This window comes from Acipenser ruthenus, chromosome 3 (assembly GCF_902713425.1).
Source record: "Acipenser ruthenus chromosome 3, fAciRut3.2 maternal haplotype, whole genome shotgun sequence".
Lineage (NCBI taxonomy): Eukaryota > Metazoa > Chordata > Actinopteri > Acipenseriformes > Acipenseridae > Acipenser > Acipenser ruthenus.
The window spans coordinates 22,242,324-22,269,783 of NC_081191.1; the positions used below are offsets into that span (position 1 = coordinate 22,242,324).

Here is a 27,460-nt window from a genome sequence, read left to right on the forward strand (position 1 = left end):
ATGTGTATCTCTATTTTCTTTTTTCCAGGAAGCATATTAATTCCAGTTTAATCTAGATGGTGAAAGACACCTTAGAAAGAATGAGTTTCCGGTCTTTAATAGAATATCGTGGGAGACCTATGATTTCTACATGTCCATCTGGCTAACGATTGTTCTCTGAAATGAATTGCCATTGTTGGAAGAGAAAACAAGGAGGGAGCATGAGCTAGATGCACTATGATGCTCATTAGGCAAATCCTGTATGAAGATGAGGAATGTTTTAGGTTTTATTCCCCTGCTTATTTATGAACCTTGAATACAAATATATTATTGGCTATAGTTATGGTTTGATCTTCTTTATATGTTAAACTCTGATTTTCAACAATTAATACCTCTTTCAATAGGATTATAAAAGATAAAAGGATTGGGGGGTCAAAACATTACAATTTCCTGTGTACAATATTAATTATAATGTGATTTTTTTTTAGTAGACCTGGAGAAAATAAAAATCTGTGATAGCTATAATAGTGATCTCTGCTGACTTAATTTCCTATGCTGGTTAGAATTTGATTGTATTTGCAGTTTTAAAATTATTTTAAACGTCGTTTTTTGTGAGTTTTTGAGAGGTGGTGATTTTCTATCAGGTTCACTCAGAAAGACAAGCGTCCAGAATCCTGCCTACTTGGCAGGGGGATATCGGCTCTCTGCTAAAAGCCTAACCTGAATGCAGCTGAGTAATGGGTAGCATGACATTTCCTGACTTTTGGGCCTTCAAGCTGCACCACTGAAGTTAATTAAAAAAAATTTTGCAATCTTCATCCATAACAATTGTTTAACTAAGCTATGCTATTTTTGTTAACATTACAAGGTGTTTTGTAACCCTCCCAGGGAAGCAACAAGGGTGATGGGTTGCAATATAACTGGAAAGCAAGGCTGCAGGGTTATAGATTTGGATGCTGTTAACTAGAAGAGTGATGTATTGTGACTATCCTCCCAAACTCAAGTTTCATTTGAATGTATACCTGGTCTAAAAAAGGGAGCATCTCAATAGCTAGTGTGTAAAGGCATTAGGTCAGTGCTACAAGCTTTTGTACAGACAACATAAATTCAGGAAAATCATATGCAATCCACTGCACAAGGAACTCAAGTTTATTTAGCAAAATTGCAGTGACAAGGGGAAGTCCTGCATTTCAACATTTTGGATAAGCCACATAAATTTGATTCAGCTGTATGTTAGTAAGTAAACAAGGTGCCTGGCATGTGTTTAAAGAAACTAGAAACTCCACCCGTTACCATTAAAAAGAGGAATTAATTCAACCTAAGATTTTATTGTCAACAAGCTCTTCATTCACAAAATGTATGTTAGAATTTCTGGGAAATGTTATTAATTTTAAAAATGATTCACAGAATTCTGAGCATGAGATAAATGGGTGTTTTTGGTTCAGATTGATGTATTTGCTGAGTTGCCAAATAACACATCTTAAGCTAATAAGAGAATTATACTGATTGGAAAATAAAATGATCTTGGTAAATCTGAAAGCTTTCGGAAAAGTTGTAATATATTTATATATGTTATATGTATACACGTTATATGTTATGCTTTCTGATGAGATTTCAATGTATTTATCAGACACAAAGTTGTGTATTTGTAGTTTGTCATTAAGAATCATAAATATTTTACCAGAAAAATTTCCTGAATCAATAATGCTGATGGTCGCATTGGCTGAGGGAGGAGGGATAGTCATAAAACAAAACACATATCAATAGTCCTTTCAAAGCAATACAATGGATTGACACAGCTTTTCCACAGAAAATTAACACATCTTTTCTGTGCTATGAGGGAACTTAAGGGAAACATTTTACAAATAATAGCATTTAATAAAAAGCAAGGCTGACAAGTTGAACACTCCAGTTACATCTGCTGAAAACCCAGAATCAGGTAGGTAAAATGGGAATGTTTCTGTAATATCATTCTAAAATCGGACAGTCATTGTAAACACCTTTTTAAAGCAATGCATGTTTTATTTATAGTGCGGTTCTTAAGATCTGTGACATCAAAAATATTGGCATAGTCCCTCCTTAATTACCATACAATGACACCCACTTTGAAGTTTGTTCTAAACCAGTGTTGTGGTAAAAAAGGATAGGGCCAAATTATAGTACTAATATTAAAGCATACTGCCTCATTTTTTGTTGTTGTTGTAAACATAGCCAATGTGTCTCATTATTTTCAACAGAACATTTTTACTTTAACCCAAATTAAAGCCATGTGTAACTATGGTTACAGTTAATGTACAGTGGTGATGACTAATCTTATTTTCCAGTAATTCTTTAAATATTAGTGTTTAAATCAAATATAAACCATTTACATATGCCATGTTAATTACTTTCTTCAATGTATTCAAAAACATATTTACCAAAGTGACAGTTTTATTACAGGGTCACAGTGTGTTTTTGCTTTTAAAGTGGGTAAAATTCCTGTCTTGTTCATTTTTTATATTTAAACAGTGGCAGTATTTGGATCCACCACTTTGTAGATCAATTAAATAAGTAGTAATTTTGTAATACTAAAATAAATTTTATTCTGAAAATGTTTTGACTAGAAGTGTTTCTCAAAGTCTTCAATGATTAAATTATTCTACCACTGGGTTCAGCGTAGTTCCACAAACAGATGGTAAAGAGTGAACATCTTGTTATGGTCCCATTAATACATATGGTACTAAAATATTTTGTGATCCTCACATGAAGTGAATTACAATCATGTGGTTTCAACACATGTTTTTCATGCATTATTATTAGAGAATTGAGCAAACATTACCTAGTAAAAAAATACTGGTTCAATTTCAATCATTATAAATAATTTCAAACGACTTAAATAACAAGTACAGGCTATTAAAATGGACACTAAAAGTACTTTGACTATGAAGGGCTAATTGCTGAGTTGACCATAGATTGGAACGAACTAGCAACACAGATTAAAAATGATTCCCAGTCGCTGTGTAAGTTTATTATATTAACTTTATTAAATGTGGCATACATCTAATACAACACAGGATGTGCACAATAAAAAGCAATTCAGAAAGATTTTGAAGATCAACTCTTTGATTAATCAAATTGTAATCTGAAATGGTAGGAACTTGTTTAGACTGGCACAGTAAAACCACATCCTATATTTGTCACCAGGTAGATGGTATGATTAATTGATGGAAAAAAAATAGAAATCTTTTTTATGAAATAAAAAAAAATACAAAGAAAACATACCAGGGGCCATATAGAGGAATGTTTTGTGATCTGTATTATTGATATGGCCAAATTACATCAACGTGGCAGTGAAACAGTTCTTTTATACATGAAATAAAATAAAATGGAACTTAACTGAGAAAAAAAAACATAGTATACAGCTGTGCACCAAATATTAAGTAAAAAACTTGATAAGTTCTCAATACCCCAAAAATGTAAAAAGTCACATACCCTCAATGTCAGACATATTAGGTCACAAGTCATACTTAAGTGTGCCATTGAATTTCACCCAAAGTGCATCTCAAATGGTCTCACTGTGCTGATTAAACATGTGCATAACTATGTGCACAAGACACAAAATGAATGAACCTGTCACAATATTCATGATTATACCAGGAATAATGTTATAGTTTATAATCGTATTACTCCAAACGAGAATTCCAAATCTTTCCGAAACCCACTAAAGATACTCATACTAATCACACTGCAAAAACACAGTGCATGTTTACAGTGTCAAAAACATTTCCCAGAATTAATTTGTTACTTTCCAAGAACAAGGAATTAATCATTTTTATTAACTTGGTTTAATTGTGTCTCCTACATTTGTTATAGAAATATTTGTGGTGAGCGTTCTTCACAGTTGACTGGTCATCTTAAAAGAAAAAGAAAAAAAAGATTGAAAATAACAAAAAACAAGAATAACAAAGTCCCTGAGCTTAGTCATCCTTCTATGGAAGATCCCTAGGGCCATGTGAGAAACTAAAAATTTTGATTTTAAAAACTCAGGCAGAACCCGAGACAGCACTGCTGTCTGAAGCCTCAAATTCACTACTGTCGTTTTAATCTAGTATAAATTTATTTTCCCACATATATTGTAGAATCAAAGTTGTATATTGCCTAAAGGGAAATCTAGATTAATTATTAACCAATCCCATGTAAAACATGCTTACTCCAAACTTCAGCTGCTTTTTCAAACATATATGACTCTATAATATATGTGTGAAAGGGAATGTATACTAGAAAAGACAGTTTTTAGACTTTTATGTGACAGTAGTGAATTTGAGGCTTCAGACAATAGTGCTGTCAGCAAAAGTTCGAGTTCTGCCTGTGCCTGGTTTTTCCCCAGATCCAGCTCGTTGTGTAGGTCTAGGTGTAGAATGGCGAGATTACGAGTTTCAAGTCTTAATTTCGAGTATCAAAATTGAATTCCAAGGTTTTTTTGTTTGTTTGTTTGTTTTTTCTCTCCTTGGAACATGGATGTAGTCTATTGAATTCATGCACAGCATCTGGGTTATGGTGTCAAAAGTCATCGGTCCAGATGCAGCAGTGCTCCCAGAAATCGTAATCATTACTCATCCCATAAGCTTTATGTTACACGTGACAAAGGAGGTAGTTAAAAAAATAAAACATCAATAATAATAATATAAGGAACAAACTCTCGTGGCAAGATAAAGGACAAGACCAAAGGTGGAAATTGAACTTTCATATTTGTGTCTCGTTTAATACCTCTTTGCTTCCTAGTATACCTTAATGTTGTTGAGTTGCTATACTGGTAATTGATTAATTTTCCTGTTTTCTCCATTTTCTCCCAGTTATGTTTTTAGTAAATTTATATATTTTTTCATGTGGCAGCATTTTCTTGTTTTCATCAGTAACATTTTGAAATCTGGTCATCATTTTCTTTAACATGCCAGTTTGTGTGAGTTAAGATGCCCACGCGATCTGTACATAATAAACCTTAGAATCTTATAGCTGTACATAATAAGACTGAAAACTCTAGGAGCTCTAATATAATCTATAGGGTGTAAATGGCTACTACGACTACGACTAATAATAATAATAATAATAATAATAATAACAACACAACTTGGCAATTATCTGTTAATGATTAGGAAAATGTAGTATTAATTTTAATATCAGACACTGATAAAATTAAAATACAAATTAAACTTTAAATGTGCACTTACCGTATTAACATTCAATGCCGGCAAGGTATTAGTCAGAAAAGGACAATTTGGTGCTTTTACTGATTTTTTACATTCTGGATCATCAGAAGAGAGATTTTTGCTCTTTTTGAAGGCTTCAACCAGACGTATCTGCTTCCTTTTGCTCATCACTACCACTAAATAAACAGTACGATTCTATAAGCTTAAAATGTCTGTTTCGCTTCAACAGAACACACCAGATACATGCGAGTCCACACTTATGAAGCTGAAATTTTGCAAACCAAAGGTACACGCAGTGTGTAACATGCATAGGGCTGCTGGCACCAAACAACTTCTGAGTCCTTAATAATCTCCCAGGTTGTCATTTGTTTTAATAAAAATTGCAGAAAGTGCTGGCACCATCTATCTTACACAATATCTCTTGACTGAATAACTGATTAAGTTTTGGAGGGGGTAGTTTGGAAAAATTTACATTTAATTTGAAATTCCGACAGACTACAATTTATTTATCACAGTCTTGAGTTCCTCCATATGTTCATTGATAATGTGGGAATATAGAATAATTTCATAAATATAAACAAAACACATTTTGCCACAAAGATCCCCAAGAGCTATTTCATCAATCTTTTGATTTTTCTGTCCTGAAAGAGAAAAAGATTTCCATCTGCCAATTTCCATTTTTTAAATTACCATTGTGCAGATGATGCCTCCATCAAGGATTCAGGTTACTATCTTGATTTTTCTCATAGCACCGGATATTACAGTTTTTTTTTATTTTATTTTTTTTAGATTATTCACATATCTTTTTAAATCTCTTTTTGCAGTCTTACATCATTTAAATATTTGCCTTGTGTATTTTAAAAAATATATAAACACAACAGAGCTTCAAATACTGGAAGCACTTAGGTATCCTTGTTAATCAAGTTATAATACTGATACAGTATATATGCTGAATGTTAATTTAAGTTAATTACCATAATGTGTGCTTCTGGTGTTACTAAAACACTAGACAAAGAAGGTTAGCTACCCTGTCAGAGTTGTGTAAATAGTGAAATAAGTCACACTCCTAATCCATGATATTAACCCTTTAAGTCCTGTTATCCCCGTGTTTGTTTGTAGAGTGCACTGACCAGCAACTGAAACATCTAGAAGAATGATGATAATTGTATTTAGTACTTAATTGTATTCAGTACAATTATTTAACTGTATTTAAGTGGAGCACCATCCTTTTCATGGCAGATACTGATCTGTCGCCAAGTGCGACATCTTCTGTAACATGGATGGAGTGACGAGGCAAAATACATCCCTGACAGCTTGTTTAAGCTCAACTCACCTGCAGCAGAAAATGAAAATGAATTGTAGGAAAACAACATGGGGGTAACAGGACACTGTGGACACCCTGTACATGGTGTTAACAAAATTATTCCAGTAAATCTTACCTACAATAGATTGCTATAATTTCATAGGTCTCAGTTTATCCTGTATGAAAAATGCACACATTATGGTAAAAGAGAATTAGATTATTTTAATGGTAATTTATTTGAAGTTGTAAGAGAAGAATATTTATTGGACGCTCCTTGCAGATACTTCAATGCTGTATTTCCAGTCAGCTTCATAAAGCTGCATGAAGGAATTAAGTTGACATTGAAAACACATCATAGAAAATGCAGTAATTGGTACTCAAATGCAAGCCAATGTATCTAGCATCACGGGACTCTTAATGAAAATAAATAGAATATGAGAATTTTTTTGTTTGTTTTTCCAGGAGAAATGCATATATAATAAAATGTGCTCAGGAAGAGTCATTGTCTAAAAAAATGTTTTTTTCTACAAAGACTCAGATAACCAGATGTAACGCATATGTGTCGGATGCAGTCCTTCAGCAGGAAGTACAGCATGGAAAATAACCAGTTTTATTGTTTCCTAATGCTATGAAACAAATACCATTAAAAATCTAATTTACGTTCAACAAAATGTGACTCTTCCATAAAGGAAAATGTGAGATCTATGACTGTGTTTGTGTGTATCCAGTGATTTGAAACGGCGTAGTTAAATAAAGTAATCTCTCTTACTTTGTACTTCAAGGACTGGCTGGTGAACAAGGAAGCCCAGGAGATATTGGAATGATGGGCAAGACTGGCCCAATTGGAGCAAAAGGTAATTATTTATTTTAAGGCAGATCCTTTAAAAGGTCCTGTAACCCCTCACAGGGCTTTGTTTTCCCTTTTGTCATGTCATCAACATGAAATGAATCATGTATGTAGCCTGTATTGTATTTTCTGCTGCCGCATGGGCCACACTATAACACATTAAAGAGAGTACAACAACAACAAACTTCTAAAGTGCTTTTCGTGTGACACACACCTCAGAGTGTCGTAAATATTGAGTTTAAAAATACACTAATACAATTAGGAGATACAGGCCTAGACCTTTGCAGACGATTGAATTAAACCGATGATGTAACTGCATACAACACAGTAACAAGTGGGTTGGGGTTTTTTTTTCTTCAAATTAGCAAAATTTGTATTTGTCAGACAATCAACCAAAACGCAGTCATGTCTATAAGATCGATATTTATTTTTCTTTTTTTTTTTTTTTTTTTTAGCAAAGTTTTAGTTTCTTTTGGGAGATTTGGAAATTAACAAAATATTAACTGCAGTGAAATATTCATATGAGAAACTTCAGTGATGACACAAGAATCAAAACACATTTCACTGAAGCCCCAAGCCAATAAAGTTACTTTTTTAATGCTGTGCAGCACTTGGGTATCAATGGTTTTCTTCATTGTATACCATGGCTTTAAATCGCATGCATTACCAGAGAGCAGTGCTCGAATTATGGGGGTGGGGGGAGGCCAGGGAAGGCCCCCTTACTTCTTTTAAGGGCCCCCTCAATTTTGTATATTCGTGTTTTGGCCCCCTTACATCTCAGGTCAGATGCTAGAAATCTATTGACTGCGGGAGGATTTTCTGTCTTGTCGGATATTTCTTGTTTTTATATTTTGTGGGGAAAGTCTGTTTCAGCCACTCAATGCTACCAATCAAACAGCTTTTTCGTCCGTGTGCAGTGTGGATGTAGAATGCGTGCTCTTATATAATTAACCATTACAGTGACCATCAATATTACACAAACCAGTGCTTGTTTTTATCATTAACTTTCGTGTGAAACTTGTGTTAAAATTCACAGTATCACACAAAGGTTTACCAGATGACCAGAGACAGCTGGGATTGGCCCAGTTCTCAACCTTTAATTTTTTGTCCCAGTTGGAAACGGTAAAACTGCTGTTAAATCGTCTCGGTTTTCCTACTGTATTCATATTTTATTTTTTATGAGTACAAAACTGTAGCAGTGTGCTCAGCAAGTTAACGTATGGATTATTTGTTTAATAATTCTGATTATGTGTTTATTAATACATAATAATATTAATTCATAACTTAAGTATATGGAAAACTACAAAGCGGTATGTAATTAAATATGTTAACGTCAGCAGGTTTCATTCGACTTTATGAAGCAAAATTATTACTGGAGTCAACGTCCTGGTTTGAATGATCACCCCCCACCCCCTATTTTTTGCTGAAATTAGTATTTTTTTTTTTTTACCATTAATTTCTGTTTTTTAATAACCATGCACAAATAATGCCTGAGAGGAAATATCGCGGCTCACGCAAATAGAACAAACTGCCTAGAACAAGCAGTTGCTCTGTGCTTATATTATAATGACTTAGGCCCTGTCCACACTATGCCTTTAAACCGTATTAGTTGCATTTAAGCCGGCTTAAAAGTGCTAAATACGGTTTGCGTCCACACTACGCAGCATTTAATACCGTACTCGAGAACCGTACTCGAGACCACCTCAGGAGGTAGTCTCGAGTCCGGTTCTAATTAGATCGCATCAGGTAGTGCGGTTTATCAGAAGTGTGGACGCTGTAATACAAAACTACATTTTTTTGTGTATCCTCCAATATCCCAAAATGCTTTGTGGTATGTTTGGCGAAATACTCAGAGCAGGCGTCTGAAGGACTTGCTATCAGTGTACACTCCGCACTAGGTATTCATTTTTATGCTTCAAAAAATCTGTCAGGACATCTCTGTTAAACTAGTGGGGAAAATAACAAAAACAGAATCAGCTCAATTTGTTTAAAGGGACTTCACCTGATTAAAAATAAAACCTGAAAACTTCAAGCCCTACTTGTGTGTGTGTTCGGATTTACTTTTCCCACAATACTTGTTATATTTCATTTATGCAATATGGACCTCTTTTAATATGGGGCATAACACGTTATTTTAAAATAAAATACAGTGCATGGTGGGATACTGTCGCATTAATTTCCACGGTTCGTTGCGCTGCTGGGAATTGTAACTGAACTATTCTAATGGTGTGTGGATGCATTAAGCCTGTCTACTCCAGTCTACTTCAGTGTGGATGCTTTGAGCTGGATTAATTAGAGCGGTTTCGAGTACGGTTATGTAGTGTGGACAGGGCCTTAGACAATTGCCTGCATCATCAATGATGGAAGGTTCAGATGACGAAGACGTGGAGTTCGGCAGTTTCAGATCAGATGATACAGACTCCGCAGTCTGATTGATTGATTGCGCTTTCCTGTTACGCTACAATCCATTTTTTTTTTTTTTTAAGACACTGCAAGAGCTTGTAACTCAGGCATTTTATTTTGTATTGAACATTTTAATGCTGTGGTGCTACTTTTGATACTCCGTCAATGTATTATTTTTGTTGTGCTTTCACACTGGACACTCCAATACAGAGTATTTATTTTAGGGGACTGAAAATGTCATGTTTTTATATATTTTTTAAATGTAGCGACTTTTATTCTAGAGTTTTTCGCCTACTAACGTGGTTTTTCATGATGTGCTTTTGCACTGCACACTGTAGCTTTAAAGCTTAATGTTTGTTTTGTGAAAATATTTGAAATAACACAACGGTTGACATACTGCAGCAACTTTGAATTGTATTTCACCAGTCCATAAATATGTCCACTGGACTTCTTGATTCTTTAGCAGGGCTGTGTGCTGTGCTTGAATTTTAAGCATACCTAATTGTAAACGTAATTTAGATACCTAATGTTAATAATGTCTGTAATTTTGTCCCTTCCTGAGTCAATCATAATATATAATTAAACAAAAAAAAAAAAAAAGCATAAATAAATCAAACATGACAAATATGTAGATTTTCTATTAGCCTTCTTGTGTGATGGCCTGAAATACTGTGATTTACATACTGGAGTTTGTGTATGCTTATGAAGTCCGAGAGGAAAAAATTGATTGGCTGTACTAAAAGTCACTTTGGGCACACATTTTAGGGCCTCCTACTTTATTTCTCATAATTTTAGCCTTGCCAGAGAGCATACTAAATTGCTTTACTTAACCAAGAATGGTTACCGACTCGAAATAAAACTTTTTTGTTTTTTACAGAAGCTGTTTATGGTTTCTCGGTTGACCAACGTCTTCACACTCATTCCAGTAAAGAATCTGAAGTAGAGCTTGCGCACCTTGTGGTTACCGCTGGTAATTGTACCATTTTTAGGTCAGAGGACACTAAATTACACTTCTGAGGACATTTTTAAAGAAATTAATTTGAGTGCATTTTAAAACTTTTTTTTTTACATTCAAACTAGGTAACATAGGGTATAATATAGAGTGAAAACATTATTTTCTTAATAATCTTTAGACCCTCAGCTGTTTAGAAAAGTTTTAATACTGCATACTTTCGTGGATATCGGCCCTGATACAAGCCCAAGTCAAAGTCAAGTCATTTCAGTCGGACCTAAAAAGGATATAATTTTCAGTCTGTAAAGGGCTAGGCAGTTGCAAAGACCGAATGATATAAATTCATCTTCAAGTTAGTTTTGAAGGATTGAATAGAGTCACTTATACTTTTTGGAATTGAGTTCCAGAGCTTAGGCACATAGGGGCAAATATTCAAAGGTCTTGCGAATGTTCTCATCTTTCTCGTAACTCTGCTTGCTTTGCGAATGTTTTGCGTAAAATCACAAGTGAGTGATATCTGAAAGAGTTGCTGAGAAACTGCAATTATCGCAGCGCTGCGGAAATGAATAAATTAACATGAATTAACACAGGAAATCAACCGCAACTCTCTCGAGGTACATAACCATCGCAACTTTTTGCAAAATGAAGACACGTTATTTGGGCTTGATGAGGCATAGCCCCAGCACCTCTTCAACTATGAAAGTTAAAAATGTCATTAAATGTTTTGCTCTCAAATGTGTTTTCTTACAATTCTCAGCACAGTTTTATCCATTCTGCAAGTTCTTGCGTCCGCTAAACGGAGACAGTCCACTGCCAGGGACATTTAATTACTTTACCATTTGCGTGCCATAAAGATGACACTGGCTGTGAAAGAAGGACTGCGACTCTATTGTCGTTTTTTTATACACAAATGAAATAAGCTTACTTGATTTGAAAAACGTCTTGAACGATACAAGCAAATTCTTACACAGCTTGGTTTGATTGAATGAGTAGTACACAACAAGCTTCAATAAGAAAGCTGAACACTAATTCCAGTAAGTTTTTAATGAAAACAAATATTGTAGCCTACTTCACTAAAGTGAAAACTGGCTTCTGTTATTTTTAAATACCACTGCCTCTGATTATACTACTGCTTAATAACAGTGTTGGAGAGTGCAGCTGAGGGTCTCCTCCCTCACAAACAGGAACAACATTTTATTTAGGGTTGGTGTTGAACTTAAACGCGTTCATGTCTACCTGTACCCCTACCCCCACACAGGAACATAGCCTGCTAACTTCCCCTATTCAAAAAAAATATAAAAACAATAATAACGGTCTGGTTCTCTCTTTCCTTTTTTCAATGAATAGAATTTAATTAATAGAGAATAAAATCAAAAACAGATTGTCCTGAAATACTTCCTGTGAAATAATTAAGAGGAGTGTAACCAGTCTTAAGTGATTTCCATGCAACATAGTGATTTGCGAGCAAATTAACTTTTGAATTTAGCTTGTGGTGGTGAACTTGCGAGATTATTCATGACACCTTCCGTAGCATCTATTTTGAATCTCACTCAAAAGCACAACTTTTTTCGCGACTTGCGGAAAAAAATCTGTACAACTCCCCTTGCAACACACGCAAGGTGTTTTAATATTTGGCCCATAGTTTGAGAAGGCACATACTCCCTGGGTAGAGAGTCTGGATAGAACTCTATGCTCCACCAGTAATCCAAGACATTCCAAGGGACATATGGAACAAGCATATTTGCAATATAAGCAGGATCAAGAGCAAGTAAGGCCTAATGTCAGTCATAAAACCCTAAAATCAATCCTGTATTGCCCCGGAAGCCAATTAAGTAATTTCAAAGGAGTAATGTGCTTTCCAGCCCTAGTTTTTGTAAACATATGAGATGCAGAGTTCTGAACAAGCTGCAGCCTAATCATACCCCACTAGACAGGCCAGTGAAAAGAGCATTGCAGTAATCAATCCTGGTCACGACAAAAGTATGAACAGGGTCAGGGTCATGCATGATCTGTTTGGCTATATTTCTTAGATAAAAGAACAACGTTCAAATAATACTATGAATATAACCAGTAAAAGTAAGCTCTGGGTCTAGAATGACTCCCAAAGTGCAGACCTTTGAGCTAAGTTCAATACAGCAGATATACCATCCAACATGATAGATTAGACTGGATGCATTACCTAATTCATGTCGAGACCCCAGGACTATGATCAACATTAAGTACAGGCTGACAGCTGAGTAACTGAAGAAGGACCAGAAGATTTCATGGCCAAATAAATATGTGTATCATCAGCATAAGAACTGATTCCATCATCTCTGTAGATTTTACCCATATACACAGCAGAGGACAGAGCAGCAGTCCTGATGGAGCCCAGGTGTTATTTCTCTGGTATAAGAAGCACATTTATCAAGGGCCACAAACAGTTGTCTGTTTGTAAGATAAAATGTAAACCATTCCAAGGCAGTACCATTCATAGAAAGCCAGGTATTAAATCAGTAAACAATGATGATCTCTTTAGTTTCATAAAGTACATTAAAACATAGACCAGAGAATATGATACAAAGATAAGTTTGCAAGTGTATTTCTGTGGCAAAAGTGGCAATATCAGCATTACTAGTTGATATATGTAATATATTTAGATTAGCAGGTAGATATTGATCCCTGCAGTATATCTTTGACTTCTTAAAAGTAACATATGTTGGTAATATGTTGGTAGTATTATCCTATGAACGAAATAGAAAAAGTAATGCAAATCAAACAGAATTTTGGCTCTGGTTTTAAACATTTGCAAAACAGAGGTCAATTAGTTCAAGGTTTAATTTCCTAGATATATATATATATATATATATATATATATATATATATATATATATATATATGTGTGTGTGTGTGTGTGTGTGTGTGTGTGTATGGGTAATACTACCAGTGCCAGTCAACCAGTGCCCCTAGCACAATAATCTAAGCCAGTGGTTCTCACCCTGAAGTCAGAAACAGGGCCTGCTGATTCCACTACATGTAACCAATTATATGAATTGTTTGCCTGTTCTTTCCATTGGATTCTATACAGAAGGAGAATGTGTAAGTAGGTTTATTCTGACAATGTATGACAGTGCAAGATTAACCCTAAAAACATTGATTACACAAGTCTGGAGCTGGTATAAGTGTATTTAATTCATTCAGATCATTTATTTACAATGTGTTGGTGTTTTCTGACTGTTTACAAGTGTTACTTTGTATTACTATTAATACAATGAATAGGTTTGCTATTTGTAAAACACCAACATTGAGACAAGTTATACGTTTTGAACAGGCATATTACTATCAGTACTCAGAAAAGTCATATTCGAAAAAAAAAAAGTATATATTACAGATTTTAGTTTATACTTGTTACTTGGCACATCTCTAAACCAATAATTATAATTAAAATAACTAAAATATATATTTGTTTTCAGGTGAAAAGGGAAATAATGGATTAACTGGACCGTCTGGATTCAAAGGAAAACCTGGTACTGATTTTTTGTTGAAATATAAAAAATGCTTTTTTTTCACCTTATTTTCTCACCTGAATTCCCTTTCTCCAGACGGGATAAAGCATTGTTTAGTTGATTATCTAATAATAGCTCAATATACTAAATATGTGATTATATCTTTTGATTAAATGCCAGGCTCTACCTGTGACTGTGGAAGATACCGTAAAGTTGTAGGACAACTGGATGTCAACATTGGCAGACTAAAGAGCTCAGTGAAGTTTGTAAAAAATGGTAAGTTTATTCTGTGCTTCACTAGCACAAAATTGTATGATTTAAATATCTTTCATTCAGAGTGCAAGCCAGTGAAACATCAAACTGAAAGCTTTATTTTTACACAATTCACATGTACTGTAACTATATGAATGTTACACTAAAGTTATTAATAGACAGCAAGAGCAACATTTTTTTTATTATTTATTTTTATTTTTTTTAAATAGTTTTCTTGTTTTGTGAAGTTAACCAGAGCGGATTCAATTATTAGATCATCAAAATAAGAATGGCACAGACCAGTAGCGGCTCCTAACTTTAAAAAGTGGGGAGGCCAAACAACAAAACCTGCTTTTATATATATATATATATATATATATATATATATATATATATATATATATATATATATATAACATTTATTGCAGGACATTTCTAGCAAAAGCTCTTCTTCAGCTGTGTAGATGGTTTTTTAAGCATTTAAACTCTTTGCGTACATCAATTTTATTTTTATTTTATTTTTTTCTTCTTATCAACCTTCATTTTTGTACACTGCAGTTCAACCGGCTGCTCCGATTTAACAGATTAATTGGACCGATTAATCAACTAAATAGTTGATCGCAGATTAATTTTTTTTACAATTTAATCGGGCAGGTTTTTTTTTGTTGTTTTTTTTTTTTTTGGTATGTTTGCATCAAAGACAAATAAAAAATCCATTCTCAGTTCTTGTGCATTATATTTGATATTAAACTCTTTCGTGGATTGATGTTGTTCTGTGAAAATGTGTTACAATTAACTGGATAAGGGCGTCTGCTAAGAAATAAATAATAATAATAAAAAATAAAAAACACTTTTAAAATGGCTAAGTTCCCATTGGGCTTATGTTGTTTTAGATTCTATTGATTGTTCTATGTATTACTATGCAGGACAGCCACTATAAGATCATTACCTTTATTAAAAACGTGCGGGGATGAATCTACCGATGAATCAACTAATGCCCAAAAATTAACCGATCCAAAATTTTAATCGAGTGACAGCCTGTGACAGGCTAGCTGCAGGGATGACGTCAGGCCAGAAAGAATCACACAGACAGGCAGTACTGGGGTTGAAACTGAGTCGCTGCGGCGCTCAGTATGTTTATTAAACAAACAAAAATAAACGATTGAACAAAACACAGGACACGGCACTTGAGGCCAAAATAAATAGACAAACAAAATGGACTAACACTTAAACAGTGGACGAACAGACAAACACGGTGAGTAAAAAATAAACTTATATTCCCTCTTTCCTTAGTTTTTAAATTCCCTCCTCTCCACACCCGTTCTCCACTCACCGAACACACAACCCTGTGTGAGTGCTTTGTGCATCTATATATACTGTTGGCCCGGGATTCAATTACTAATTAATTATTCACTTGAATCCCAGCACATGAACTAATTCTGTGCAATCCCGTGCTCACATATTAAATACTTTAAATGCATGTGAAGTGCAATCCCCATGCCTAAATATAATGATACATTTTAAACACTCGTGCTCATTACCCACATTATATCCTGTGTACCAACTACAATACACCAATATTAACACACGCAACATACAACATAAAACACAAAAATACACACAAGGGCGGGGCACATTGCCACACAGCCCTATATGTGTGTGTACTTTTTATTATATGCAATACAACGTTGCATGTTTCAAAAGGTACTTTGTAATTTAATAAGAAATGTTATATAATATACGGTATAATAATATAATATACGCATATATAATATAAGGCAAGCAAGTGAATATAACAACGTACTTTTTTTTTTTTTTTTTTTTTTAATTTAGTCGTTGCCAATTAGTTTTTATTATTTTCTCCCCAATTTGAAATGCCCAATTATTTTTAGGCTCAGCTCACCGCTACCACCCCTGCGCTGACTCGGGAGGGGCGAAGATGAATACACGCTGTCCTCCGAAGCGTGTGCCGTTAGCCACCCACTTCTTTTACACTCTGCAGACTCACCATGCAGCCGCCTCAGAGCTACAGCGTCGGAGGACAACGCAGCTCTGGGCAGCTTACAGGCAAGCCCGCAGGCGCCCGGCCAGACTACAGGGGTCGCTGGTGCGCGGTGAGCCGAGGACACCTTGGCCGACCTAACCCTCCCTCCCCCCTGACGACGCTCGGCCAATTGAGCGCCACCCCCTGGGAGCTCCCTTCCATGGTCGGCTGTGGAATAGCCTGGACTCGAACCGGCGACGTCCAGGCTATAGAGCGCATCCTGGACTCTAGAGAGTGCTTTTACTGGATGCGCCACTCGGGAACCCTTTATAACAACTTACTTGATTGATGAATCCTGAGTAACTTGTAGAAAAAATATTTTTACAGCCCGTGGAAGATTTTTTAAATCACTGTATCCCACAGAAATCCACATGGAAGATGAAGAGCCGGTTTGAAAAACAAATCTGTATACCATTTCGTTCTTTTGTACCATGAGCAATTAAAAAGGCAATTTTGTTTTGATCCTCCCTGTTGAAAAAGGTCCAATTTAGGCTTTGGGCGAACTTTATTGTTATTTTTTAGTCTTATTTTTTCCTCAATTGAAAGCGAGGAAAATGGCATATGAATTTTAAAAAATCTACATTATAAAAAATATACTACCTACTGTATACGGAAATCGAAAATTAAAGGAGTGACCCATACCCTGCCTGGCAACAGACACGTCAAGATTAAATCTAATTATGATTGGTAGAGGCTAGCCGCAAGTTTGCATCGTGTAGCCAATACAAATACAGTAAAACTTGACAGACAGGGTGATTTCAGGTGGAATACACACATAATCCCACCCATTTTGAGGCTACATGTTAGCCAATAGCAATACAGAAGACCTTGGAAAGCATGACGTAAGTAAGCTTTTTTTACTTTTACAAAATTACACATAGGCTTAGCCTCCGTAGCCTCTTATGACGAGCTGCCACTGGCGTAGACTGTTTCTGGGGTAGATGGAAAACTGCACCATTCACTGTAACAGCTGTCAGTCTGAAACGTTCTGACTTATTATTATTATTATTATTATTATTTATTTCTTAGCAGACACCCTTATCCAGGGCGACTTACAGTCGTAAACAAAAATACATTGTGTGTGTTTCATTTTTAAAGTTTTTTGGTTTTCTTAACGTGTCTATATTGCAACAAAACAATAAGAAAATATAAAAACACTGTTTTAAGACGTGTTTATACCTGTATTACTATTCCAATGTTTTGTTCAGTGAATGTCAGTAGATGAAATCACAAGTAGCTCTCAGCATTTGTAAAAAGTATCGATTGGAAATTATATAACTTATACTTTAGCAAATACTGCATTTTTGGTAAAGATACGTTGTTCTATGTCATTGTATCTTTTCATTTAATTTGATTAAAATTGCAATGATCTCTATTTTCACTGTATTTTGTAGTGTCCAATAATTACACTGTAGACTACTTATGATATTGTGCCCACAGGGTTGTATTGTTACTTTATTCTACAGGCTAATGAAACCCCAATCTCATCATGCCCAACAGATGCCATGTTAAAAATGCAACAGTGGCAGAACAATCTGAAATGTAGTTAGCCTACTACAAAATGCGGGTACACGCCACCCTGCCAGTATATGATACAGTTTAACAATCCGACCTCACTCCGTTTTACATTTCAATCTCAATCTCACACATCCACAACTGTCGCTTCTGCATCTCACTCTGGTTATCTTCACAAAACAAAAAAACATGACATGAGTTGCTCTCGCAGTCTATTATCAATAACTGAATTGTAACATTCATAAAGACCCCCCCCCCCCCCTCCCCTCCTCCACTGCTCCAGGTGAACCACTAAAAAACAGTCTCATCAACAACATTAGGTCAGGGGCAAGCAGGCTAGCTGATAACATTGAACACCATCTAGCAAGGCATTTAAACGGGGAGAGGAGGGAATCTAAAGGGGCATTTGAAATTCAGGTTAAAGTATCCTGCCATTCCTGCTACCCGCTGAGTAAACATAGAGGTGTGTGCTACAGTAACCTTCGTCAAATTCCTATTACCCCTGCTCAATCACATGCTCTTGATTGGACCAATTTATGCCTATTTAATTTATTTTAATGTCAGTTCTAATAAGGATCTGTTAATTAGTGATTTTATTCAGGATTACAACATTGATATTCTCTCTAACTGAAACATGGCTTGGACAATCTTCTGGCTTCTCCAGGATTCTTTTTTCCAGAAAGCTCACTCTACTGGGCGGGGAGGTGGACTTGCTATTGTTTTCCATAGTGAACTTAGAATCAAACAAGAAATTGTTGAAGGTTATTCATCTTTTGAAGTTTTAACCTTGACATTAAACAGTCAATTACCTGTTCATGTTGTAATTATTTATCAATCACTTAAGTCAAACCTGCTATTTCTGACAGAATTTGGGGATCCGCTTTCTATATTAACAGCTATGATAGGATTCTTTTATTGGGTGATTTTAACCTTCATGTTGACATTGATTCTGATTCTAACTCCTTTTTTTGAGGCTACTGTCAAAGGTCCTACGCATAAACGTGGCCAAACTTTAGATCTGGTAATTTCTCGTGGTTTAGCTGTTAAGAACTTCATAACCCTAGATCTTACTATTTCTGATCATCTTGCCATTCTTTTTGAGGTGAATCTGCCAGTATCTACAAAGACTGTGGACCGTACATTTCAATCCCGGGTAATTAATTATTCAACTGCTATTAAGCTTTCAGATGTCTTGAGCTCATTACCACTCTCTGAGTCCTCATCAATAGATGAGCTGGTTAATACCTACAACACCACCTTGACTGGTATCTTAGATACTGTAGCGCCAGTCACTCGGAGAGTGTCTTTTAAAAAAAGCTCACGTGGTTCAATGATACAACTCGTAAGATGAAATATGAGGGTCGTAAAATAGAACGGAGATAGCAAGAATCTAAATTGCATGTTCTTTACATCGCATGGAAGAGCCACCTGGTTAATATAGGAAGGCTCTGACGTTGGCTAGATCATCATATTATTCTAATTTAATTTAAACAAATACAAATAATCCTAGATTTCTTTATGCTACCCTAGATAAATTAATTAATCCTTCTCCTAATAGTCATACCCTTGACATTGGCTCTTCTCACAGCTGCAATGACTTCTTACATTTCCTTAAAAATAGAATACTAGATGACAGAATTTTACCAACTACACCTATTAAGGCTACTATGGGGGCTTTTTCTTTGATTACCCTTCAGGAACTGACAGAGCTAGTTCAACATGCTACTACATGCTCTTTTGATCCTATTCCTACAAAATTATTAAAAGATGTTATTGGTATTATTAATAACCACATTTGAAAAATTATAAATGTTTCGCTTTCCTCCAGTATAGTTCCCGCAACACTTAAGGTAGCTGTGGTAAGCCTATGCTTAACACAATTTAGACCCTAAAGTCCTCAATAGCTATAGGCCAATCTCCAACCTACCATTCTTTGATAAGGTTCTAGTTGTTGCAATTCATTTACAGAAATTTCCAACTCTTAATGGTATATTCGAGAAGTTTCGGTCTGGTTTTCGTACTGCACATAGCACCGAGACAGCCCTTGTTAGAGTTGTGAACGATCTGCTGATAAGCTCTGACTCAGGCTTTCCATCAGTATTAATTCTTCTTGATCTAAGTGCTGCCTTTGATACTGTAGACCATTCCATCCTACTGAATCATCTTGAAAGCACAGCAGGACTGTCTGATTGTGTCCTATCCTGGTTCAAATCTTATCTTTCTGATAGGTTTCAGTTTGTCTCTATTGGGGAGGTAAAATTACAATTATTGGAAGTTGTCTGTGGTGTTCCATAGGGCTCGATTCTCGACACAGAGTGAACTTCCATTGCTATGCTGATGATACCCAGCTATATTTGTCCCTAAAGCCAGTAATTTCTTCTACCTGGGTGTTATTAGCTACTTGCCTTAGAGACATTAAGCATTGGATGTCACAGAATTTTCTAATGTTGAATTTAGATAAAGCAGAGATTATGTTAGTGGGATTACAGAACCAACTAAAAGGAAATCTGGGATTGCATGAGCTTTACCCTTGCAATCTCTCATCAAAATTTAAACTAGAAATTAAGAGTTTGGGGGTTGAATTGTCGGGGACAAAGTGTCGTGAACCCATTTGCCAACACAGGAAATTAAACCAGGTCGGGACATCATTTCCTCTTGTTTTTTTGCATAATTAAAAAAAAGTGCTTTCAGTTATCCACAAGGGCTACACAGTTCCAGAGAGGGAACTATGAAAATAGGTATAATGAAATGACAGAAATATGTATTTTTAGTCATTGTAGTACAAACATATTTTTTGTTTCTATTTTGTTAGCAGTTACATTTGCAACCAGTCACAAGGTATATCTAAGTTAGGGAAATATTTGATAAACAACTGCAATAGAGATAAGTGTGATTGTCAGTCAAAGTTGTCATTCCAGCCAAGTTAGATTAAAGGATGGAGGAAAACTACTGTGACTATCTTTACAGGACTGAACTTGAGAGTAAATATAAGGTATTGCCACAGCTGTAATGAGGTAATAAAGTGAAAGTTGCGCCTAAAAATAATTGGGCATTTCAAATTGGGGAGAAAATAATAAAAACTAATTGGCAACGACTAAATTAAAAAAACAAAAAAAAACAAAGAAAAACTGTTTGTTCCATACGGTTATACACTATATTGTTGATTACCAAACATATTAAAGCAATATGACCAAACAACTGACCAAAAACTCCAGGGGTCATATTCACAAAGTTGACTTAAGTCTAAGACTGGTCATAAGTCATCAATTTGGACTTAAGTCTTATTCGCAAACAAGTCTAAATGGAATTTTTGGTCTTAAGTATGGTCTTAACTCTCAGACTACCCTGAAGGAGGCTTATGTCCTAATTTTCTATTGACCACAGCTATTTTTAACTAACATGGCATGACAGATAACACTGTATGATTTATTTGAAGATCACCCTGCAGAGTTACTGGTACTAAATCAAAACATCACCCAAAACTAATAGTTATATTCATAATTAAAAACCCTGCACACAACAGCTCCATCATTCATTCAGCAACTACATATTTCTCCTGCATTCATTGCCATTTTCCTTATTATTTACCTTGGCTGGCAATTTGATTGCCATAGATTTCTCTGCATCAAATATTGAAATCGTATAGGGTTTCTTTCTGTCCTGTCCTACTGAGTTAGACCTGTGTGCTGGTGGTTTTATTCCATTTGTTAACCGCAGTCAGTTTCTATGTGGTCTCTGACCTTATCCTTTTGTGGTTTGCTGGGTCAATACTATTCTTCATGCTCTTGCCCCCATTGGAGCCATTCTGGATGATGAGGGTCAGGATGATGAGGGTCAGGTTTTTAACCCCATCCATACCCCTCACCTCCCTCAAGCCATGCTCAGGGCGGTCTGGGATTAAATGTTGATTTTATTGCTTCATGTAATTTTGAATGAGGCCAGAGAGGTTCTCTTTACTTTCATCTTTTGATCGCCGTAACTGATGTTGGCTGAGGCTTTTCCAGATAACTCAATTTCACGCTTAGTGACCTCAGCCGTAAGAACTATTCCTCAGGAAACTTGTATTTGTTTTCTGTGTGCCAAGAGGACTTTGCTGCCCTGACTCTGACAGTTCTTTTGTTTGGTTTGTATTTTCGTGCTCCACAAATCTCATACAGTGCCTACTGCTCTCTGTAATCCTCACCTCTGGGCTGAAAGTGCGACCGCTAAATAGCCCGATGCACAGGCGCTGCTCATTGTGACCCTCATTATCATGATTGCGGATCATTATTTGTGTGTGTTGAGTAATTTGCATTGCTCTTAAGCTTACATAGGCTGCAGTGCAAAATAATTGCCAGGCCGCAAGGCAATTAGAATTTTGCAGCCACAATTGTTTGCACTGTGCCTATCCTTACATCAGCCCCTAAGTGACTATGTACCAAGTTGGAGCAGAAACCTTTCTTCTATTTATTATACCTGCGTATTCCAAATTGGTTCCAATGTATATTCCAAGTATAAAATGCAAACGAAAAACCACAATATCTTCAAACGTAACCTGAGGATCTTTCTTCTTCACAACGATTTTAAGGAATTAGTTTATATGGAAAACAGAAAGTTCCTAACCTAATTCTTTAATTAGGTTCCTCATTTCCACTGTGACACACACTTCCAGTCTTATGATGACCTACTGTCTGGGAACTAAGAGGGTGACATAAACATAAGTAAATACTCTTACTTTTAATTATGAACATATGGGTGATTGCTAGTTAATGTCAATGGAATTTGGGAAATGCTTCCTGACATGATAGCCGATTTTTTATATATATATTTTTAATCAAACTGTTCATATGGAATGCAGGTTTTTAGTTTTTAGTTAATTAATTTATTTTCCAGTATTACAGTGATAAACAGATAAAATTCCTTGTACCTGGTGTTCTAGAGCACATGCGTTTATTAATATAGTCATATAGGTATGTTAATAATAATTATTTTACTTGTGAAATGGTAAAAAATAACAATATTCTATGCCTTCGGAAAAGGAAATACTTTTAAAAGTATTAAAATGGGGGGCCTTTTTGCAGGGAGCCTTGCCCTCACAGCTGTCTGATAGATGAACAACAAAACAACATACAGAAATGGTGTTACTATAACAACCCTCTTTATTTTTTAAAGTTATTGCAGGTATCAAGGAAACTGATGAGAAGTTCTACCTAATTGTCAAGGAAGGGAAGAAGTATAATGAAGCCCTGACGCACTGTAAGGTCAGAGGAGGAACACTGGCCCTACCCAAGGATATGGAAACCAACTCTATGATTGCTGACTACATCACACAGGCTGGGCTCACCCGTGTATTCATTGGGTTACATGACACTGATAAGGAGGGCCAGTTCATGTACACAGACAACACCCCGCTGCAAAACTACAGCAGCTGGAGGCCAGGGGAGCCAAACAATGGGGTCATTAATGAGGACTGTGTAGAAATGGTCAGCACTGGAGGTTGGAATGATGTGGAATGTGACCTCACCATATATTTTGTGTGTGAGTTCTTAAAAAAAAAGAGGAATACTCTCACAATCCTGTGAGACTTTCCTGTATTGAGAGTTCATCTGTATTTAGCCCGGGCTGTAAATAAATGCCAGAAAGCCACAAAATAGATACATTCCGTATTCATCACAAAATAGCAACCTTACTGTAGAGTTGCTAATATACAGTTACTAATGTAATCTGTAGTGCAAGGGCAACTGAACAGAATAAAAAGCACAACGTACCAGAAATGTGTTGGTTAAAGTACCATGCAGAATCCCTAATATAACAAATAGCTCCCCAAAAAGCTTGCCATTAACCATGCTTTACCACTGTTACTCATACATTTTACAGGGCTTGCTGTACCATATTTATCTTAATTTACTTTTTGTCTCTTGCCTGTGACGTTGTGATAGCATACTTTACTACACTTTGCTCTGCATTTACCATGTTATCTCACAATAAACTTTGAAGGGTTATACTTTATTTGATTTATACTGATTACTTCTAAAGAGTATGAGATACCAGCAAGACTGTGTCTCCTGTACATGATTAGATTAGTTATTATTAGCTATAAAATCCTTTGATACTGGCAACAAACGTGTTAATTTACAACCCAGAAATAAAAGGAGCCAATTACATTTGGTAATTTTGTCCCATTAACATGTGCTGTGCTATTTTTGCATAATGTAAGCTATATGTATGTGTATACTCAGATTCAATAAAATATTTATCAGTTAAAGTATGGGAAAACATGATGACATTAAATGGATTTAACAGGCGCTATATTGGAGAAGACTGTACAACGCAATGTGCCATACACACACACACACACACACACACACACACACACACACACACACCTCAAACCAGGAAAGGAAAAATAACACATTGTAAATAAGTGAACCATAAAGACAGTATCAAAGTCTAAAGAAAATGTGAAGTCAGGGGTTTTGGCACTAAATCTTCTTGTTATTCTCTTAATTTCACATGTTCTTGCATTCCAAATATCTGCAGTATTTCCAGTGATGTTGCTAAGCTTTTCATATTGTGGGTCACTGTGGCAAAGTGGCTGCTGATTAAGAACAGATGCAGAGGTGATGCAGTGCAGAAATAATCACAAGTGAAAACTGTAATCCAATTTGGATATGTTATTTTTATTATTACACAAATCCTGGTCTGGCGACCAAACAATAATCCTCCGGCAATACACTCCTGGTGTAAAGCTCGGCAGGAAAATAACAACAATGATTTGTAAACAAAACAAATAATAACACGTTATCCGCTCCCACAATACTACTGACACAAATCACCGGTCCGGGTGCGTGCAGTAGTGCTCAAGGTGGGTGATAACAAATAACAGTGACTGTGGTGTTGTTGTTTCGGCTAGTGCTGGCCCAAGGCTCCGGAGACGTGTTAGCCGTCTAGTGAATTTACAAACAAAAGATACTAACAGTGCTACAAACAACAAAACACTCACAAATACTTTTTGTTTCTTTTTGGGAACTCTCCCGGTCCATCCAGTTCTGTGCATCTCTGAACCCAAGCGAAGGATGAGATTTACAATTCTCCGGCCCCCTTTATGCAATCATGCATGAACCCTTCGTAAACGATTACAGCTGACTCTATTGCCTGCAGCTGCTCCCTCGTTTACCTTCCGGGTCAATACGTTCCTGCAAAGGAGCCTTGCCTTTTTCCAGGCTGACTGACTTTCCGACCCAGGAAATGAACTGTCAGGCCAACCCGTCCAAAGCCTTTTCCTTTCGCTACTTAGCGCCCTCACAGGTCGGGAGGGAGATTTACAACCAGAACTCATATTTCCGTCACAGTCACCTATAGTCATTCATTTAGGGTAGCATATACCAGTATTCTAGCCCTTGAAAACAGCCTACTTCAATAGGAAGGAATATTAATAATAAATACATATAGGATATGTGGTAATTTAATAGAATAAGGCACCAAAGATTATTTAGAATAAAGTTTCAAAGTTCATAATTCTGTATATTACAACTTTAGCATAATTATGTAAAATGCAAAGTTCCTGTTACAAACCACAAGTTCCTAAGTTACAAACCACATTCTAAAAAGCATTTGACCAATATTGAAAAAGGTAAGTTTTACATACAATTTTACCAATTAAAAAGTCAGTTTAGATGACTTAACTATACAGGTAAAAGCCCATTATTTATATTAAACTAATTAGCATTGAATCATTTTCCTAGTTTCAGGGGTGGCCAATAATTACACTGCAAAATATTTTTTTTTGTTTACTTAACATTGTAATGTTGTGTTGTCTTCCTTCATTCTAAGAATGTTAGTACTCAGATTAAGATCATTGTTCAGTTCAGTTCCCAGGCTGTGCTGGTTTGCCTTTTTTTCTTTCTTGGAGTAAAGTAGTTCCACAAATCCACAAAAACTGTAAATACAATTTAAATCCCCTGCTGTTTGAATAATCAAAATAGACCCTATATTATCTGTGGGAATATTTTCCTATTCAGATTCAGAAATAATTCCAGGCCCACTTTTCCAAGTAATCACAAGCAATAGGGCAGTTCCCTATCAAGTACAAAATGTTCATAGAATGAAAAGGTGCCAGAATTTTAACAATGAAAAGAAAAATCACAGGTTATTTAAACAGTTGTAGCAACACGTGGGGATGTGTAATGCTATATTTTTTTGGAACCCTGCTACTTAAAAAAGCAAATGAGTTGGACCGGAATTTATCCATCAACGTTTAGAATTTAACCTTATTCTTTGTATGTAATTGTTGGAATTAACATATCTTTCATATATAATCTGTTGACAACTCTTTACAGCTGGTATGATTCAAATTCTGTCAAAAAATGTGGAAAACATGTCTAAAACATTTGTAATACCGCTATTGTATTATAATGCTTACTTCTGTGCATCTGTTAATTTTAAAGCACTATATTTCATAATATCATTCAATAAATTCTATGTTTTAATGTTAGAATGGTTAGTGAAACGTATTTATTTTTCAGTTACTCTGGATATCAGGGTATTGTACACACTTTCCCTTGTCTTTGGTTCCCTCTAGTGCTAGTTTAGGCTTATTGCTGTCCAATAATCTTTTAATTTTATTATTTATTTAATTTATTTATTTATTTATTTATTTTTCCCACCAGGTTTAGAATGTTCAATGGTGTTTCTTCACCTCTGATGCAGGTCACTGTGTGTGCCCTGATCCCTCTAGTAATCTCATTGTCTCGTTACAGCCAAGTGCCTGGAGGAAAAAAAGACAGGCCTCTAAGGGTCAATTGCAACAAACTGAAAGCAGGGTACCCGTGGTTAGTACGCAGCTCGGTATTAACTAGTACGCAAGTTAAATAAAAATTGCAATTTTTTTTGTGTTTTTTTTTAAAGAAGGAGCGATTATTTTTTAAATAGTAATATATTAATTGAGCAAGATGTGTAAGTGAGTTAAACACACACAGAAAAAGGACACGCTGCTTTGTCAACTACACCGCGAATAAGGAACCGGGAATAAATAACTGGGACAGGGTAAAAGCCAGAACCAGACGGAACGGCCTTGAACGGTACTTTAATTAATTCAATTGCTTTAAAAAAACAGCATAGAAAGTTAAACACACGTGAGGAGACTATTTTAGAAACCAGACCCAATTAGTAAACCGCTGTCATTAACCCGTTCCGGCCCAGAACCCTCTTTTTATCACCCAAAAGCTCCCGGAACACTGGGTTTCATAGGACCTCGGTTTTACGTCTCAAGGACGGAGCACAAGGAGATTAAATGATTTGCTCTGGGTCACACACAGTGTGAGTTGGGATTTGAACCAGGAACCACCTGAGATGAAGCCTTTGTCTTTAACAACTGGGCCACCTTACCCAAGCTTCATCGAATACCTTAGGTAATTCACATTTTTAACTCTCGGCGCTCGCTGTTTTCTTATGTCATTCTTAGCCGAGTGCATGACAATCCGTCTAATAATTACACTGTAGCATATTCTGTGCAC

At 35.8% G+C, this 27,460-nt stretch overlaps 1 protein-coding gene across 2 annotated transcripts in view; it reads left to right on the plus strand.

Annotated features, from left to right (window-relative positions):
- The window catches only part of LOC117394908 (collectin-10-like), a 29,992-nt gene extending 5,782 nt beyond the window's left edge, over positions 1-24,210 (plus strand). For both annotated transcript variants that reach the window (XM_033993626.2, XM_033993627.2), the window contains exons 3-6: positions 7,251-7,322; positions 14,123-14,176; positions 14,336-14,431; positions 23,118-24,210. In XM_033993626.2, coding sequence (XP_033849517.1) covers positions 7,251-7,322; positions 14,123-14,176; positions 14,336-14,431; positions 23,118-23,527 — 632 coding nt within the window. In that variant the 3' untranslated portion in view covers positions 23,528-24,210. The remainder of the gene's footprint in view (positions 1-7,250; positions 7,323-14,122; positions 14,177-14,335; positions 14,432-23,117) is intronic.
- Positions 24,211-27,460: the final 3,250 nt, after the last annotated feature.